This window comes from Choloepus didactylus, chromosome 9 (assembly GCF_015220235.1).
Source record: "Choloepus didactylus isolate mChoDid1 chromosome 9, mChoDid1.pri, whole genome shotgun sequence".
Classification (NCBI taxonomy): Eukaryota; Metazoa; Chordata; class Mammalia; order Pilosa; family Megalonychidae; genus Choloepus; species Choloepus didactylus.
The window spans coordinates 131120613-131140946 of NC_051315.1; the positions used below are offsets into that span (position 1 = coordinate 131120613).

General features: G+C 44.1%; 1 protein-coding gene across 2 annotated transcripts in view; it reads left to right on the forward strand.

Annotated features, from left to right (window-relative positions):
• Nucleotides 1-20334, forward strand: part of SCLY (selenocysteine lyase) — a 51834-nt gene that overhangs the window by 21122 nt on the left and 10378 nt on the right. For both annotated transcript variants that reach the window (XM_037849363.1, XM_037849364.1), the window contains exons 5-10: nt 306-433; nt 649-813; nt 1570-1676; nt 9144-9180; nt 10992-11075; nt 11353-11455. In XM_037849363.1, coding sequence (XP_037705291.1) covers nt 306-433; nt 649-813; nt 1570-1676; nt 9144-9180; nt 10992-11075; nt 11353-11455 — 624 coding nt within the window. The remainder of the gene's footprint in view (nt 1-305; nt 434-648; nt 814-1569; nt 1677-9143; nt 9181-10991; nt 11076-11352; nt 11456-20334) is intronic.

The window sequence follows — 20334 nt, forward strand, 5'->3', positions numbered from 1 at the left end:
GTGCTCGGCACACCGAGATGCTCTTGCCTCTCGCGAGCAGGCTTTCACCACTGGTGTATAGCTTCCTTGTGGGCCCCTTTGGAAAAGCAGAATTTGGAGGCAAATTCACCAGCTGAAGCTGCAATAAAGGAGCTTTCAAGTCAAAAATACCTGACTGTCATAGGGGGTGGCTTATATTTCCCTCTTCACAGTTTTCTGAGTTTGAACAACAAATTGCTTTTAAAATAGATTTTTAAAACTCTATCTAAGCAACCTTTCAGAGTCCACTCTGTCTTATTAACCCGGGCCTGGTGTCTGTTCTGCAGCTGTCACCTTTGTCTCAGTGTCCGAGGTGAGTGGGCAGGTAGAAGTGGACGATGTCCTGGCGGCGGTGCGCCCCGCCACGTGCCTGGTGACCGTCATGCTGGCCAACAACGAGACGGGCGTGATCATGGTGAGTCGGCTCCGCTCTTCTCTCAGGAAGCCAGCAGGGGAGGGCTCAGACTCGCTGGGATCTCCTGCGTCTCAGCTGGGCCTCTGCTTTTCCTCTGTTCTCCCATTTTGTAGTGTTTTCTGCCTGTCCTCATTGACTACTCCTTACTTCTGTCATTTAGTCATCAAACCATCCGACCAAGGCCATGTCATCACTGTTTGCTTTTCCCGCTGCAGCCCGTCCCTGCCATCAGCCAGCACGTCAAGGCCTTGAACCAGAGGCGGGCGGCGTCGGGGCTGCCCCCCGTCCTGGTGCACACGGATGCCGCGCAGGCCCTGGGCAAGAGACGTGTGGACGTGGAGGACCTGGGCGTGGACTTCCTCACCATCGTGGGGCACAAGGTACCGTGGAGGGGCTCCCTGTGGGGAAGACTGTGTTTGCCTAAAGGCTCGCTGTAGAGCGCCGCCTGCTGCCGTTTGTCATGTGCTTGTCAATCCGTTAGCCTTCAGTGCTCCCAGGAGCAAGACCCTGGGAGGTGGTGACAAACAGCTCATGGTCCCAGCAGATGGGGACCCGAGACAGTGCTGCTTTTTCTAATTTGATTCACACTGTGGCCCCTGAATGTAAAGCTTTGGATTTAGAGACCCATATCTTTAAGGTGGAGGGGGGAGGGACCCTATGAAGCTTTTGCTCCTCTTTCTGGCAGCTGACAAGGACCTGAAATATTTTTAGTGCTCCATTTTGAAGTGCGATCCTCAACTAGTTTCCAAAGGAGTGTGTCTGTTAGCTTGACACTGTGACTCTTAAAATTTTGGCATAATATCAATTTGAAAACATGGGAGTATGTGCAGGAAAAGCCCGAAGCCATCTCTAGATCCATCCCCTCTCCTTTTGCAGATTCTTGCTGCATGGTGTATAGTGAGCTCTGCCTGCTGCAGAGCTGGGAACGAGAGTGCAGCACCCTGGGCCTCTGCCCTGCCTCCTAGGCTTTTGTGACTTCTACGCACCCAAAGGGGTGATGGTAGCATGAGGGGCTCAAGGACACACAGGGAGTGTAGTTCAGAAGTATCTCTTCTCCAGGCTTCCAAGCACTTGGCACGTGTCAGGGTAGGACCCGGGAGGTTCTTGTTGGGTAAATGACTCATTTTTCGTTTCAGTTCTATGGCCCCAGGATTGGAGCACTTTACGTGCGAGGGCTGGGTGAACTCACCCCTCTGCACCCCATGCTGTTTGGAGGTGGGCAAGAGCGGCACTTCAGGCCCGGGTAAGGTGGAGAGCCAGTGATGGTTCTGACCCTGCCACTTGTCTGTAAAGCAGTGATTTCTTAAAGCAGCATTTTAGTATGTCTTCTGTAATAGGACAAGTCACATAAATGCTGAATCGGAATTGGCTTCACAGATCTTTTTCTTTCCGTTGCTTCAAAGCAGCCCATTTCCCTTGGCAGCAGGTGTGGTGCAACCATGAGCTTGGTAGCCAGACTCACCAGGGGTCAAAACCTGGTGCTGCCCCGGACAGGCTGCACGAGCTGAGCGCACCATCAACCCCCTTGGCCTCATCACGAAACATGGGGCTGACGACAGCCTCTCCCTCATCGGGTTGACGTGAGGAACCCGAGTCATCTGTAAGGCTTCCCACCTGGGGCAGCGCACGGGCCATAAGCCAGCGCCAGGTTCCCTTGCTGCTCTCGTTTTTGGGGCAGCCCACCCAACCTTCATCACTCAACCTTCATCGTTGAGATGCACTGCAGGGCCAGGTGGCAGCACCTGGGTTCCCTTCCGATAGCTCCTGTGTACCCACCACATGCAGAGATGTTTTAACTGGGGAAGCAGATGCTACCCACACACACTTTTTGTCTGTCAGAAACTTCATAACAAGAGGGAAAATTGTAATGACACATGGCGAATATTCTGGGTTTTCTTTTTGCCACATGTATCTCAGGCTTTGAGTGAAAGAAACCAAAAAACCAGAAACCCCAATAGGCATAGACAACCTAAGCCTGCTCTCTCTAGCCAAAGGACCAGGAAAGAGTCAGCCTAGCAAGACAGATATTTTAGACACTAACGGCACTAATCTAGCCAGACGCCATAGAAAAATCTGTGGTGCTACCTCCACCTACACCAGCAAAGACCTTGTGATGTTTTCCTAATCAAATCTGGAAAGCAACCAGAGAAAAATGACAAGAACTTTGCAAGATGAAGAAGAGAGAAAGAATAGAGTAGCAAAAATATTGATGAATATTCTAGGGTTCCTTTTCCTCTTGAGTTTTCTAAATTATGTTTGATAGTATAAACAAAAGTTGTAACACTGTCTGATGTGGTTCTAAATGTGTGTTGAGGAAATATTTAAGGATAATATTATAAATAGGGAAAGGTAAAGGGACATTAAATGAGGTAAGTTTTCTGTACATGATTTAAACTGGTAAAACACCAGCACCAGTAGACTGTGATAAGGTAAATATATGTATATATATATGTATATATGTGTATATATGTAATAGACTGTGATAAGATATATAATGTAATATCTAGAGCATCCACTAAAAAACTGTAGAAAGAGATACACTCAAAAACACTATATATGTCAAAATTGAACTCTAAAAATTATTCAAGTAACCCACAGGGATGCAGGAAAATGAAAACAGAAATGAAAAATAGAAAGAACAGACAGAAAACAAAAAGTAAAATGGGAGACTCAAGCCCTAACATATCAATAATGACATTGAATGTAAATGGCTTAAATATACCGATTAAAAGACAAAGATTCGCCTTGCATTTTTGTAAAGGAAATACTCAGAAATATCTGTTTTCATTTTGGAAATCATGGGACTTATTAGCTAAGTCAGGAACTGATAAGCAAACCAAAGAAACTATCAGATATACTCCCTCAAGCCTCTTGTTTGCCCAATAATCAGTAGTAAAAGTAGGACTAGGTCTTCAAATATGAGAAACTAGTTTACAAATACTTCAAATTCTAATTAAATTTAAAAATCCAGTGATAAATTTCATTGCTTACACCTTACTATTTAAAAAAAAAAAGACGGATTTGCAGAATGAATTAAAAAACATGACCCAACCTTATGCTATATCACTTCAAATATAGCAGTATAGGCAGGCTGAAAGTAAAAGGATGGAAAAAGATGTATCATGCAAACATTAATCAAAGGAAGGTAGGAGTGGCTATGTTAATAACAGATATAGTACACTCCACAGGAGAAAAAATTATGAGAAACAGAGAGAGGACATTATATGATTAAAGGATCATTCCACCAAGAAAACATGGCAGTCCTGAATGTGTATGCACCAACCAACAAAGCTGAAAATATGTGTAACAAAAACTGATAGAACTGTAAGGAAAAACAGACAAATGCACAGTTATAATGGCAGACTTTAACACCCGTCTCTCAACAGTGGATAGAACAGTAAGACAGAAAACCAGTGTTTTGGTTTGCTAAAGCTGCCGGAATGCAATATACCAATAATGGGTTGGCTTTTAACAATGGGGGTTTATTAAGTTGTGAGTTACAATTTTAAGGCTGTGAAAATGTCCTAATTAAGGCATCAAGAGGAAGATACCTCAGAGGAAAGGCTGCTGGCATCTGGGTTCCTCTGTCACATGAGAAGGCACCTAGTGACATCTGCCGGTCCTTCTCCCCTGGGTCCTGGTTTCAGTGGCTTCTCTCTCAGCTCCTTTGGGTCCTTCTTCTCCCGGGACATTTTCTCTAAGCGTCTGTGGGTCCTTTCTTAGCTTCTCCAGGGCAAACTCCGGATTTCATCTCGTAGCCTCTCTCCTGGTTCTGGTTTCAATTCTCTCTCCAAAATGTCTCTCCAAAAATCTTTCTCTACTCTCTGAGTTTCTTCTGCCTTCTATCCTCTCATAAAGGAATCCAGCAAAGGGATTAAGACCCACCCTGAATGGGTGGGGTCACATCTCCATGGAAACAACCTAATCAAAAGTCCCACCCATAATAAGTCTTCCCCCACAAGAATGGATTAAAAGATCATAGTCTTTTCTGGACTACTTAACAGCTCCAAACCAGCACAACCAGCAAGGATACAGAACGGCTCAGCAACACCTTAACCAACAGGATCTAATTGACATGTACAGAGAACTCTGCCCAACATCAGCAAAATCCACATTCAGCTGCCCACGGAACACTTACCAAGATAGACTGTATCCTGCTCTATTAAACAGACCTCAGTAACTTTGCAGGAATTAAAACCTTTATAAAGAGTGTGTCCTTTAATCACAGTGCAATCAAACTAGAAATCAGTAAGAAAAAGATAATGAGAAACTCTCCAGATAGTTGAAAATGAACCAGTAAACTTCTAAATAATCTAGGGGTCAAAGAGGAAGTCTTGTGGGAATTAAAAAAAATAAATTAAACTGAATGAAAATGAAAATACAGCATATCCTAATTTGTGGGACACTGGTAAAGCAGTATTAAAAGGAAAATTTATAGCACTAAATGCATATGTTAGAAAAGAGGAAAAGTCTCAGATCAGCAACCTAAGCTCCCACCTTAAGAACACTGGAAAAGAGGAGCAAATAAACCCAAAGCAAGCAGAAGGAAAGAAACAATACAGATAAGAGTTAGAAAACAATGAAATTGAAAACAGAAAAGCAATAGAAAAATCAATGAAGTAAAGAGTTGGTTCTTTTGAAAAGACAATAAAATTGTCAAACCTCTAACAAGATGAAGAAAAAAAGAAAAAAGACACAAATTACCATTACCAGGAATGAAACAGGAGGAATCACTACAGACCCTGAAGACATCAAAAATGATAAGGGAACAACTCTACAAATATACAACATACACACTCTGCAAACATACAGTACAAACAACTCTACACACATGTATTTGACAACTTAGACCAAGTGGACCACTTCCTCAAAAAATACTAACTAGCACGACTCACCTAATATGAAATAGATAATTTGAATTTCTCCATAACTATAAGGATATTGAATTCATAATTTTAAAACTACCAAAACAGAAAATATCTGGTGCTGGAGAATTATACCAAATGTTTAAAGAAGAATTAACACCATATCTACACAATCTTTTCCAGAAAATAGAAGAGGACGGGACACTTCCCAGTTCGTTTTATGAAGCTAGTATTAACCCTTATCACAAAACCAAAGTCAGTATAAAAAAAAAAACTATAGATCAATACATCTCAGAATTGATAAAATCCCTAACAAAATATTAGCAAGTAGAATTCAGCAATATGTAAAAAGAATTATATACCATAACCAAATGTGGTTTATTCCAGGGATGCAAGACTGGTTCACTATTCAAAAATCAATTGGTATAACCCATAATATTAACTGGCTAAAGGAGAAAAGTCACATGATCATATTATTTGATGCAGAAAAAGTATTTGACAGAATTCAACACCCATTCATGGTGAAAACTCTCAGAAATATAGGATTAGAGGAGAACTTCCTCAACTTGACAGGAGCATCTATAAAAACTTGCAGTTAACATGGTACTTTAGGGCTAAAGCCTGAATTTTTACCCCTGTGATCGGAAACAAGGCAGGGATTTGGCCCTCACCGCTCTTGTTCAGCAGAGTGCTGGAAGTTCTGGTCAGTGCCGCGAGGCAAGAAAAGGAAGTAAAGGTACACAGACCAGAAAGGAAGAGGGAGAACTGTCTGTGTTGCAGATCACATGATTGTCTACATAGAAAATCCTGAGGAATATGCAAAAAACTCCTAGAACTAGTGAGTACAGCAATTTCATAGATACAAGATAGCACAAAAAAATTAGTTGTATTTCTATATTTTAGCAATGAACACATTGACAATGGAATTTAAAATGCAAGACCACTTAAAAACACTCCAAAAATATGTACGTGTTAATCTAACAAAATATGTACAGGACTTGTATGCTCAGAACGACACAATGCTGACGGAAGAGGTCAAAGAAGACCTAAATAAATGGGGAAACATACTGTGTTGATGGATGGCAAGACTCTACTGTAAAAATGTCAGTTCTCCCCAAATTGATACACAAATTTAATGCAAGTCCTATCAAAACCTCAGCAAGATTTTTTGTACATATAGACAATATTATTCTAAAATTTATTTTGAAGGGCAAAGGAACTAGAAGGGCTAAAACATTTTGAAAAAGAACATGGTGGGAGGAATCAGTCCACCCAGTTTCAAGTTGTATATAAACACTGTGTGGTGCTGGCAGAGGTATAAAAACCAAGAGCAGTGGAACAGAACGGAGAACCCAGACGTAGACCTGCACAGACATCCCAGCCGATTGTTGACAAAGGTGCAGAAGCAGTCCGATGGAGGAGAGAGAGCCTTTTCAACAAGTGGTGCTGGAGCAGTTGGACACCCGTGGGCAAAAAATGAATCTCAAACTACATCTCACACCTTATAAAATATTAACTCAAAACGGGTCGTGAACTTAAATGTGAAACATAAAACTGTAAAACTTTTAGATAAAAATCAGAAAATATTGGGGATCTGGGGCTCTGAAAAGAGTTCTTGGACTTGACACCAAAAGCATGAGCCATAAAAAGAAAAATTGATCAATTGGACCTCATCAAAATTTAAAAGTTTTGCTCTTTGTGAAAGACCCTGTTAAGAGGAGGAAAAGAGAACTACAGACTGGGAGAAAATATGTTCAAACATATCTGACAAAGGGCTATCTCTCAAAACTCAACAGAAAAAAAAAAATAGCAAAAAAAGCAAACACTCCAATCAAAAAATGGGCAAAAGATAAGAAGAGATATTTCACCAAAGTGGATGGACAGATGGCAGATAAGCTGGTGAAAAGATATTCAACATCATTAGCTATTAGGGAAATGCAAGTTAAAACCACAGTGAACTACCACTGCACACCTATCAGAATGGCTAAAATAAAAATTAGTGACAACATCGAATGCTGGCAAGGATGCAGAGAACTGGATCGCTCAAACATTGCTGGAGGAGAATGTAGAAAGGTTCAGTCACTCTGGAAAAGTTTAGCAGTTTCTTTAAAAACTGAACATGCAACCCCCATATGACCCAGGAATTTCAGAAAAATGCAGACATATGTTAAGCAAACCTGTACACTTGGTGATATGGAGTGTGTGTAAAACCATGTACATGAATGTTTATAGCAGCTTTATTCACAGTAGCCAAAAATTGGAAACAACCGAGATGTCCTTTAATGAGTGGATGGTTGAACAAACTGTGGTTCCCCATGCCACAGAGTTCAGTTCAGCAATGCAGCAGAACAAACTACTGATGCAACAGCCTGGATCCATCTCCAGAGAATTAGAGTGAAAAAAGCCAACCCCGAAAAGATATATACCATATCATTGATTCCATCCATATGACATGCTGGAAATGACAAAATGAGAGAAAGGAGAACAGATTGGTGACTAGCAAGGGTTGGGGAGGAGGTGAGACACAGGTGTGTCTATAAAAGGGCAACGGGAAGGCCCCTCGTGGAGCTGGAAGGTTCTGTGTCTTGACTGTATCCCAGTGTTGGTATTGCAGTTGTGATCTTGTGTGAGCTTTCCCATGATGTTACCATTGAGGGGAACTGGGAAAAAGGGACACAGGCTCCTGCCTGTTACTTCATACTATGGCATGTGAACCTACAATTATTTCAAAATAAAAAAAAGAAAAGTAAACATCGGAAGCCCTACTGGGCAGCAGCGTGTTGGAGACAGCAGGAAGCGGGTTTCTTTTACCCTGGGTGGAGGGAGAGGTGGGCTGGTGAGACAGGCCTGATGGCAGGACTGGGTCAGCGCAGGGTGGGCTTAAGGCCCTCCCTACAAGGGGGTCCCAGACTGACCCTCCCTGGCAGCCCTTCCTGGCCAGTGCAGGCCCGTCTGCCTTTGCTATGCTCCTCAGCTTCTGATCTGACCATTGTCCTGCAGTGGAGGGAGCTGCCGCTGGAAAGGGGCTGAGAGCCCCCACACCCAAAGTACCCCGTTCCTCCCCGACTCTGCCCCCTGTGCCTGAGCACCGTCCCAAGCAGGTCCGAGCCAGGCTCAGGGAGAGGCCGAGCAGGGAAACCTGTTGGCAGAGAGAGAACGGCTTGGTCGGGTTTCCTCCTCATTTATCAGACTTTCTCCAGGTAAACAAACAGTAGCAGCCTCCGAGGATTTCAGAAAACTTTATTTAGCCAAAACTTAAAGTTAAGAGAATTCTGTTAAGTTAGCGTGTTTTGTTTTTTTTTCTCCTGAAAATGAAGAGTTTTACTTCTCAGTTTGTTGTATTAGAGTGAGAGCCACCGGGCTGCAGGGGTTCTGTTGTCCCTCTCCCACCAACCACATCCCCGGCCAGCTGACACCTGAAATCTCGGTAACAAAGGGGCCATTTGGTGGACAGCTGAGGGGCTTGATAGGTGACAGCTGCTGGCAGTGGGCCCCGGTGAGCCCCGCAGACCGCCCAGAGGAGGGCCCCGGGGCCTGCAGGAGAAAAGGGTCCAGAGAGAATTGTCGGGCTGGACACACACCCGTTTTGCCCACAGTGGGCCTTTCTGCCTGCCGCAGGCTGGACAGTGAGGGCTTTGCACGGAGGGATTCTGGGGTGGCCGCTGACATCCAGGCAACCACACGGCCCATGCTGGGGAAGATGTTGGTGTGACTTTTTATTAAAATCTTCACAGCACAACTTTCATGTAAACAGAATGGCTCCCGAGGACATTGCCAGTTGCAATAGCCTTGTTCTGTTTGCTTGCTGTGCATGGAGATAGGATTTAACCTCTTGTCTCCTGCAGGACAGAGAACACGCCGATGATTGCCGGCCTCGGGAAGGTAAGCAGGGGCTCACCCACGCTCGTCACCCACCAGCCTGCGCTTCCTCCTGGGGGTCCCCGGGGCGGGCAGCATGTTCCAGAAAGGCCAAGAGGCCTGCCCTTGGGGAACTGACCTTTGGAGAAGGTTCAAGTTCGAGCTCACTCCTTTGTTGCTCTTGGTAACCTTGAACAGATTGACGACTCGCTTTGTCTGTCACTTTCCCCAGCGGCGTTGGTAGTCGCCAGGATTTTAGGAAGATCATATTCATGATCCCGGTAATTCAATAGAAGAAAAAACCTAGAATTTTCTTTATCAACCTGGAGAACCAGATGCTTTCAGATCTCTAGGGTTGTACATGCTTAACCTTTAAAAGGAGAAAGCCCTTTCTTCGCGTCTGTTCTATATAAGAAATCCAGGGATGTCACTGGGCAGAGGTGAGGAGCCAGGCCACTGCCTCTCGTCCCCGTCTGTCCTGGCAGTCCCCGGCCGCAGCCTGTGGCCTGCACTGACCTCAGGGGCGACCTTTGGGGTTTGAAGGCAGCTTCTTCAGGGATAGCACCTGAGGGGGCCTGGGCTCGGCTCGTTTGCTGGCAGCCCTGCTCCGCGTAGACCGTGCTGCTGAGGGGGTTTTGTGGTCCCGAGGCAGGGATGCCGGCCGGGCCTCGGCCACCTCGGGGCTGCTCCCTCGCTGCCCTCGGCCTCTGGCAGACGATGCTGCCAAGCAGCCCTCCTGTCCCCCTCATCTCTCCGTCCCCTCGCACTGCTTTATCCTTTCCCATGCTTTTAGCCTTCCTCTTGTTTTGTGTATATGGGTTTTGTCCTGCCTCCCCCTCTCGAAGGGGACGTCAGCCCCAGGATTTGGCCTTGTTCACTGGGACGGCAGCACACAGTGGGTCCTCGGAGGACTGTGAGTGCATGCACCGATGGGCTGAATATTCAAAATTACATTCATAACTGGCAGCGGCCACATCTGAACATTTTGATGTGATGACGAAGACTTCATCCCCTAGAAGTAAGAACGTATGTTAAGTAGGAGCCCGCAGTGGCAGCTCTGGGGCTCTTTCACCGCAGCCAAGGGACCGACCTCCCTGAGCCCTGCCCGTCCCGCCTCTGAAGCGGGAATCGCGGGAGCAGCTGCCCAAAAGTTGACGTTGACGGTTGCTCCATCCCGAATGAGCTGCCTGGCCCCGGACGGCCTCCTCAGACCTCCCGGGGCCGCGGCAGCCCCTCATCCCCACATCCCCACCACGTGTCCTTCTCTTCCCTTCTTCCCCTGCTCTGTCTTACTTGCTGTGGTGTCTCCAGAGCCTGCAGACACCAAACTTCCTGTTAAAGGCAATTCCTGTTAACTGTGCCACACTAATACAAGGTGTTAACAGTGTGGGCTCAATATTCAAAATTACATTCATAACTGGCAGCATCTGAACATTTTGAAGTGATGTTAAATTCCTGTTAACTGTGCCACACTAATATGAGGGTGGTATATAGGGGAAAATACACCTAATGTAAACTATGGACCATAAAAAAAGTATTAGGAAATTTTTATACCCATTTAATAAATTACAATGTTTCTACCATTAAAAAAAAAAAAAGTAAATTCCTGGTGAATGAGGGAGTGAAGATAACACTCCAAGAACCCACTGTGGCTCCCGGCCCACAGCCGCTCTTGACAGTATTGCCTGTTTAGGGTGTTGGCGAAAGTGAGCAGCGCGAGGCAGTGCCACTCTCCGTCCTCTGCCAGCCACAGTTCTTTCGTTTTGCTGTAAGTGAACGTGCTTTCACCCGCCGTGAAGGCTGAGCAGCACTCGCGTCTGTCTGTCCGTCCCCAGGCCGCCGAGCTGGTGAGCGAGAACTGCGAGGCTTACGAGGCCCACATGGAGGCCGTGCGGGACCACCTGGAGGAGAGGCTGGTGGTGAGCGGGGGGCGCGGGGCAGAGGGGGCAGTGGGGACCGGACCCCCAGCGAGGGGCTCCAGACCACGTGAATGAAGAGAGAATATTTATTATTCTCCTCATCAGCCTCACTTCCCACAGCCAGTCCCCGTAACTGTGGGAGGTAGATGCTCACGACAAGGTCAACATTTAGACGCTGAGGTTGGGGTTTTGTTTCCCAGAACAGTCTAAAGTTCAGACAGTGGGGAGGGAGCGTTTCTTTGAAGCTGTCACCGAATATTTTGTTTTCTTTCCTCAGGCTGAATTTGGTGAGAAGAGAATCCACTGGAATAGCCGGTTTCCAGGGACTGAGCGACTTCCCAACACCTGTAACTTCTCCTTCCGGGGACCCCAGCTCCAAGGTGACCCAGCCGCCGCCCCTCGCTCTCCCTGGCTGGGTTTGCATCGCAGCCGCCCCGCGGTGTCGGGGTTGGGACCCTCCCCTCCGGCTCCGGGCTGCTGTGGACAAGGGCAGCTCGGGGCGTTTGGAGGCCCTTGCTGCGATGGCGGAGGGGCCCAGCGGTGAGCCTAGAAGGTTCCGCGGGGCGGCCGCTCTGTGGTTTGTTGAGGCTCTTGTCGTCAGCGTCTGGTTTCTTTCCCTGACTTGCTCATATTACTGGATCATGCTCCACGGTCGCCTCGGTCTTTGGCATTTACCTGAAAAGCTGTTGGGAAGGTTGGAAGGTAATGAAATTGAAGTTGAGACTGGGTTGTCCATTTTGATGGCAAATTTATGAACTATTTGATGAGGGTGAAGGAATGTGGAGGCAATCATTTTGTTTTAATGGCTAAGAGGAAGGATTAGGTGCAGCTTTGTGGATTTCCTTTGTTCCTGCAGTCTCTGCCTCCCTGTGCTGGAAATAAGAATTACCTTCCCAAATCCATGTGCACTTGGTGCACCCTGATTCCGAGAGTCCAAGTCCAGAATGTTCGTGGAGAATGTTTTGTGACTTCTGCACAATGTTTTGTTGCTTCTCAGAAGACACAGGGCGGTTGCTTTCTCCACATTCTTGGATTACACAACAAAGGGGCAGTTCTGCATGTTTGGACCATGAAGAAAACCTGGGATAACTGCCATCGCTCCATATTGATGAGAACCAGGGAGGGAATGCATTGTTTTGGCAGAGGAGCAGTTTTCATATTTCTGTTGGGGCCACAGAGGACAGAGCCTCGTCCCTGTCGACAAAGAGATCAGATTCTTCAGCCACTCTTGAGTGGGCCCTGGGATGACCGGGCGCGGTGGGCACATTGCGATGGCTCGGAGGAGGACCCTGGGTAATTGGAGGGTGCAGTCTTCTTGATCGGGCCAGCACACGGGTGGGGGCTGAGTCAGGGCAGAATTGTAGTCAGGCCCCCAGTGGTGAAAGATGCAGAGTTCCCATGTACCCCATGATTACCAACACCTTTTGCTTTAGTGTGATAACCTTTGTTAAAATTGATAAAAGAACATTATAATAATTATGCTATTATAGTACATAGTTTACATGGGGGTCACTGTGTTTTATGGCCCTTTTTTGGAAAATTTGAAATCTAGTAACATACATAACAGCCTGCAATTTCCCCTACTAGTCACATTCAAATATGCAATTCAGTGGTAGAAATCACATTTACAATGTTGTGCTACCATCACCAGCATCTACCACCAAAATCTTTCCATCATCCCAAAAAGAAACTCTGCACCAATGAAGCCTCAAGTCCCCGTTCCCTACCCCCACCCCTGGTAACCTGTATTCTAGATTCTGACTCGATGAATTTGTTTATTCTAATTATGTCATATCAGTGAGGTTATACAATATTTGTTCTTTTGTGTCTGGCTTCTTTTACTCAACATGATGTTATCAACGTTCATCCATGTTGTCGTATGTATCAGGACTTCATTCCTTTTTACGGCTGAATAATATTCTGTTGTATATACATAACACTTTGTTTATTCATTCATTGGTTGAGGAACATTTGGGATGCTTCTGTCTTTTGGCAATTGTGAATAGTGCCACTTTGAACATCGGTGTGCAAATCTCTGTTCGAGTTCCTGCTGTCGGTTCTTTTGTGCACATGCTTAGAAGTGGCCATTCTGCTCTTGGTGGTTCCTTTCTGAGGAGCCACCAGACTCCTCCACAGCAGCTGCACCATTTACATTCCCACTGACAACAAAAAGTGTTCTTATTTCTCCACATCCTCTTCAACACTTGTCATTTTATGTTTTTTTTTAATAGTAGCCATTCTAGTGGGTGTGAAATGGTATCTCACTGTGGTTTTGATTTGCATTTCTTTAATGGCTATTGATGTTGAGCATCTTCTCATGTGCTTTTTAGCCATCTGTATATCTTCTTTGGAGAGATGTCTATTCAAGTCTTTTGCTTATTCTTTAATGGGGTTGTTTGTCTTTCTGTTGTTGAGTTGTGGGATTTATTCATATATTTTCGATATTAATCTATTATCAGGTATGAGGTTTTCAAATAATTTCTCCCATTCTGTAGGTTGTCTTTTTTTAAATTTTATTTTGAAATAAATTCAACCTTCAGGAACAATTGCAAAAACAATACAAACCCCATACACAGAACTCCAGCATACCCTTACTCCCTTCCCCTGATACCCCAGTTCACCAACTTTAACATCCTGTCACGCCACCATCTCTTTCTTTCCCTCCCTCCCTCCCTATCATCCATCATCTATTGCTCTGTCTTCTGAACATATGAGAGCCAGCTGCACACATCCTTGAACAAACACTATAATTCACATATACATTTCCCATGAACAAGAACATTCTTTTATGTAATCCCATTAAGCGCAGCTAAGAAGTTCAAGAAATTCAACATTGATACAAAGCTTACATTCTATATTTCCTTTATTTTTTTTTCTCTTATGCCCCCACTGTGTCCCTTTGAGCCCCCTCTCCTCCATCCTCAGATCCCATCCAGGATAATCCTTGGCATTTAATTGTCATTGCCTATTTAGACTTTTTCTTTTTTTTTTTTTTTTCAATTGTGGAAACATATATACACCTTAAATCTTCCCATTCCAACCCCTCCCTAGCATTTCATTAGTGGGATTAACCACATTTAGAATGTTGTAATGCTATCACCCTCCCACCATCCATTACTAGAAATTTCCCTTCACCCAAAACAGAAACCCTACACTCATTTCTTAACTCCCCATTGCCCCTTCCCCCACTTCTTGGAACCCAGACTCTACTTTTCATCTCTATGGTCATATTCTGTGATAATTTCTTTGTGTTTACTGTGGGGCTTAAATTTAACCTCTTAAATCTATAACAATCTTGTTTTTCTTTGATACCAACTTAACTTCAATAGGACATGTAAACTATGTTCCTATACTCCTCCATTCCCCCACCTTTATGTAGTTCTTGTCAAAAATTACATATTTTACATTGAGTCCAAAACCACTGATTTGTCATTAGAGTTTATGTATTTTATATCCTGTAGGAAGTAAATAGTAGAGTTACAAATAAAAAATTATTGACTTCTATTTGTATTCCATTGTGGTCAAAGAATGTGCTTTGAATATATTCAATTCTTTTTTTAATTTATTGAGGCTTGTTTTATGTCCCAGCATATGGTCTGTTCTGGAGAAAGATCCATGATCACTAGAGAAAAATGTGTGTCCTGGTGATTTGGGATGTAATGTTCTATATATGTCTGTAAATTTCTCTCTATCTCTCTCTCCTTTCTTTGTTTCTCTGTCGGTAGGGCTCCCTTCAGTATCTGAAGTAGGGCAGGTCTTTTATTAGCAAAATCTCTCAGCATTTGTTTGTCTGTGAAAAATTTAAGCTCTCCCTCAAATTTGAAGGAGAGTTTTGCTGGATAAAGTATTCTTGGTTGGAAATTTTTCTCTCTCAGAATTTTAAATATGTCATGCCACTGCCTTCTCTCCTCCATGGTGGCCGCTGAGTAGTCACTACTTAGTCTTATGTTGTTTCCTTTGTATGTGGTGAATTGCTTTTCTCTTGCCGCTTTCAGAACTTGCTCCTTCTCTTCAGTATTTGACAGTCTGATCAGAATATGTCTTGGAGTGGGTTTATTTGGATTTATTCTATCTGGAGTTCGCTGGGCATTTATGCTTTGTGTATTTATATTGTGTAGAAGGTTTGGGAAGTTTTCCCCAACAATTTCTTTGAATACTCTTTCTAGACCTTTACCCTTCTCTTCCCCTTCTGGGACACCAATGAGTCTTAAATTTGGATGTTTTATTTTATCTATCATATCCCTGAGATCCATTTTGATTTTTTCTATTTTTTTCCCCATTCTTTCTTTTGTTCTTTCATTTTCTTTTCTGTGGTCATTGAGGACACTGAGTCATGGTTCAGCTTCCTCTTATCTTGTATTATGAGTATCCAGAGTCTTTTTAATTTGGCCAGCAGATTCTTTTATTTCCATAAGATCTTCTATTTTTTTATTTACTCTTGCAATTTCTTCTTTATGCTCTTCTAGGTTCTTCTTTATGTCCTTTGTATCCTGTGCCATGCTCTTCTTCATGTCCTTTATGTCCTGTGCCATCCTTTCATTGTTTGATTTTAGGTCTTTGATTAGTTGCGCCAAGTACTGTGTGTCTTCTGATCTTTTGATTTGAGTGTTTGGGTTTGGGCTCTCCATATTGTCTGGTTTTATCATATGCTTTAAGATTTTTTGTTGTTTTTGGCCTCTAGGCATTTGCTTTACTTGATAGGGTTCTTTCTGGATATAAAAATACCGATCTCTAATTTGTCAGATCAACAACTTGGTGGCGTGTACTTTCTCTAACTAGCTAGCAGATGGCATCTGCGAGTCACCTATTCCCCTCAAGTCAGTTCTCCCCAACTTTGTCTTTGTGTTTTGTGGGGATCTGATTCTTGTGGGGTTCAACTGGTGCACTAAGTTTGGGTGTGTTGCTGGTGCTGTCCGCCCTGAATGTGGGGCATGTGTCTGGGTGGTTAGGGAGGCAGGGCAGCTTTAATAATCAAACCTCCCAGGTATTCCCGGAGATTTAACGCTGTCACAGGAGTCTAAGCCTTCATTTCAGTCTTTCCACAGGTTGTCTCAGCCGCTGACCCACAAGTCCTTGGTATTCGCGTAGGGTCCCTGGGATTTCCGAGCGGGTCCCCTAACCCAGCTTTGCTCTTCCAGGACCTCTGCTGAGGGAAGGCTGTGCCACGTCACAAGTGTGCACTGACCCTCCAGGGAAGCCCTGGGCCGCTGGGCCGTGCAGGGGCGCTCCCAGCCTGCTTTAAAGATGGTTGAATGAGGCGTGTTAATTTCCCCCTCTTTGTACAGCTCCACCTTCCCAGCTCCGGGACACTTAGCTGTGGGTGCATTAATGGCCACTGTCCACGGCCGATATTGTGGCGTGTGCGCGGTGCTCTGGGAAAGACTCCCCATCACACTGGGTTTCTTGGCGCGGCTCTGGGCTGTGGGTCCGGCCCCGGGCGGGAGCATCCCCAGGCCACCAGGAAGATGTCTGCAAGGGGCATGGTTTCTTTCTCCTTTTGGCTCCCCTCTGTCCCCCCATCCCCGAGACAATCAGCAGCAGATGTGGAAAGGACTATCCTCCATGCCAGACCCCGAGGCGTTGACTACAGCCCACTCCTGCCGTGCTTCACTGTGCAGTTCTCACTGCCGTATCTGCAGCCACTCCTGGGTTTTTTGTTTTTTTTTTAAAGAACTAGTCCGTCTCCAAATGCCAACCCGTGGTTTCCCCACACCGCAGCACTGCCACAGCACGGCTGGCTTACTCACTTGTTTCAGGATGCAGACTCCCAGTTTCACAAATGGACAGTCCCTGTGGATTTAGCAGACCTTGTCTGGCTGGTGCATCGCTAGAACTGGTGTTCTGGGCCACTTTCTGGCTTTTATCTAGTATTTTTCACGGAGGTGTTTTTTTTGCCCTGTCTCACCTAGCCGCCATCTTAGGTTCCTCTATAGGTTGTCTTTTTAATTTCATAATGAAATCCTTTGATGCACAAAAATTTTTAATTTTGCTGAAGTCCCATTGATCTATATTTTCTTTTGTTGCTCATGCTTTTGGTTTAAAGTCCTAAAACAAAGTCCTGAAGATGCTTCCCTATGCTTTCTTCTAGGACTTTTAAAGTTTGGGTTGCTATGTTTAGGTCTTTGGTCCATTTGGAGGTAGTTTTTATATATGGTGTGGGATAGGGATCTCCTTTCATTATTTTCAGTATGAATATTCAGTTCTCCCAGCACCATTTGTTGAAGAGACTGTTTTTTCCGCATTGAGTGGACTTGACAGCCTTGTCAAAAATGACTTGGCCATAGATGTGAGAGTTTATTTCTGAACTCAATTCAATTCTGTTTTAATTTCCTAGGCTGCTCCAAGCAAATACCATGAAATGGGTTGGTTTAAACAATGGGAATTTATTAGCTTACAGTTTTGAGGCTGCAAAAATGTCCAAATCTAATGATCATCAAGGCAATTTTTTCTTCCCAAAGACTGGCCACCAGTGATCCTTGGCTCTTTTGTCACATAGCAAGGCACCACGGCAGCATCTGCTGGTCTTTCCCTTCTCTTCCAAGTTTGGTTGATTTCAGCTTCTTGCTTCCCTGGCTTTCTTTCTCTGTGTGTGTGTTCATCCCATGTATAAAGGACTCCAGTAATGTGATTAGAACCCATCCTGAATGAGGTGGGTCACACCTTACCTGAAGTAGCCTCATCAAAAGGTCCGACCTACACTGGGTTCTCAGCGTCAAGAATGGATTAAGTTTAAGAACATGTATTTCTGGGGTACATGCAGTTCCAAACCACAGTTCCATCGGTCTGTGTATCTGTCCTTGCGTCAGTTTCATGCTGTTTTGATTACTGTGGCTTTGCAATAAGTTTTAAAATCGGGAAGTATGAGTACTCCAACTTCATTCTTCTTTCTCAAGATGGTTGTGGCTATTCAGGGCCCCTTGTCCTTCTATATAAATTTGGTGGTTGGCTTTTCCATTTCTGCAAAGAAGGCTGTTGGAATTTTGATTCAGATTATAATGAATCTGTAAATCATTTCAGTGGAATTGACATCTTAACAATATTTAGTCTTCTAATCCATGAACATGAAATGTCCTTCCTTTTATTTAGGTCTTTAATTTCTTTTAACAGTATTTTGTAGTTTTCTGTGTACAAATCCTTTACATCCTTGGTTATTATGTATTCCTAAGTATTTGATTCTTTTAGTTTGCCATTTTAAATGGATTTTTTTTCTTAATTTCCTCTTCACATTGTTCACTACTAGTGTATAGCACCACTATTAATTTTTGCGTGTTGACCCTTGTACCCTGCCACTTTGCTGAATTCATTGATTGGCTTTAGTAACTTTGTTGTAGGTTTTTCAGGATTTTCTTTATACAAGATGAGGTCATCTGCAAATAGGGAAAGTTGCACTTTTTCCTTTCCAAATTGGATGCCTTTTATTTCATTTTCTTGACTAATTGCTCTAGCTAGAACTTTCAGTACAATGTTGAATGCAGTGGTGACAGTGGGTGTGCTGGTTTGAATGTATTATGTCCCCCAGAAAAAGCCATATTCTTTGATGCAATCTTGTGTGGGCAGACATTATCAGAGTTGATTAGATTGTAATTCTTTGAGTATTTCTGTGAAGATGCCCCACCCAGCTGTAGGTGATAACTCTGATGAGATATTTCCATGGAGGTGTGGCCCCACCCATTCAGGGTGGGCCTTGATCAGTGGAGCCATATAAATGAGCTTATGGGCAGAGGGAACTCATTGCAGCTGTGAATGACATTTTGAAGTGGAGCTACAGCCAAGAGGGACACTTTGAAGAAAGCACAGGAGCTGCAGATGAGAGAGTTTGAAGACGGCCGTTGAAAGCAGACTCTTGCTCCGGAGAAGCTGAGACAGGACAAATACCCCAAATGCAACTAAGAGACATTTTTGAGGAACTGTGGCCTAGAGAGGAACATCCTGGGAGAAAGCCATTTTGAAACCAGAACTTTGGAGCAGACGCCAGCCATGTGCCTTCCCAGCTAACAGAGGTTTTTCCAGACTCCATTGGCCATCCTCCAGTGAAGGTACCTGATTGCTGATGCATTACCTTGGACACCTTATCGCCTTAAGATTGTAACTGTGTAACCAAATAAACCCCCTTTTATAAAAGCCAATCCATTTCTGGTGTTTTGCATTCCGGCAGCATTAGCAAACTAGAACAGTGGGCATCCTTGTCTTGTTCCTGATCTTAGAGGGAAGCTTTCAGTCTTTCACCATTGAATATGACGTTAGTTGTGGGCTTTTTATATATGCCGCTTATCATGTTGAAGAAGTTTCTTTCTATTCCTAATTCTAGTTTGCTAATGCTGTCAGAATGCAAAACACCAGAAATGGGTTGGCTTTTATAAAAGGGGGTTTATTTGGTTACACAGTTACAGTCTTAAGGCCATAAGGTGTCAAAGGTAAGGCATCAACAGTTGAGTACCTTCACTGGAGGATGGCCAGTGGTGTCTGGAAAACGTCTGTTAGCTGGGAAGGCACGTGGCTGGCATTTGCTCTGGAGTTCTGGTTTCAAAATGGCTTTCTCCCAGGATGTTCCTCTCTAGGCTTCAGTTCCTCAAAAGTGTCACTCTTAGTTGCTCTTGGGGCATTTTTCCTCTCTTAGCTTCTGCGGAGCAAAAGTCTGCTTTCAGCGGCCATCTTCAAACTGTTTCTTATCTGCAGCTCCTGTGCATTTTTCAAAGTGTCCCTCTTGGCTGTAACAACCTCGCTCCTTCTGTCTGAGCATATATAGGGCTCCAATAAACTAATCAAGGCCCATGCTGAATGGGTGGGGCCACACCTCCATGGAAATTATCCAATCAGAGTCATCACCCACAGTTGGGTGGGTCGCATCTCCATGGAAACACTCAGAGAATTACAATCTAATCAACACTGATACATCTGCCCACACAAGATTATATCAAAGATAATGGTATTTGGGGGACATAATACATTCAAACCAGCACACTAGTGTTCTAAGTGTTTTTATCAAGAAGTAGTGCTGGATTTTGTCAATAGCCTTTTCTGCATCAATAGAGAGGACCGTGTCTTTTTTTTTCCCTTTGTTATATTAATTTGGTGTATTACATTAATTGATTTTCTTAAATTGAACTACCCTTGCATACCTGGGATAAATATCATTTGCATGCCTGGGATAAATATTACTTGATCATGGTATATAATTCTTTTAAGGTGCTATTGGACTTGGTTTGCTAGTATTTTGTTGATTTTTTGCATTTATATAGTTAGAAGAGATAAGGGTCTG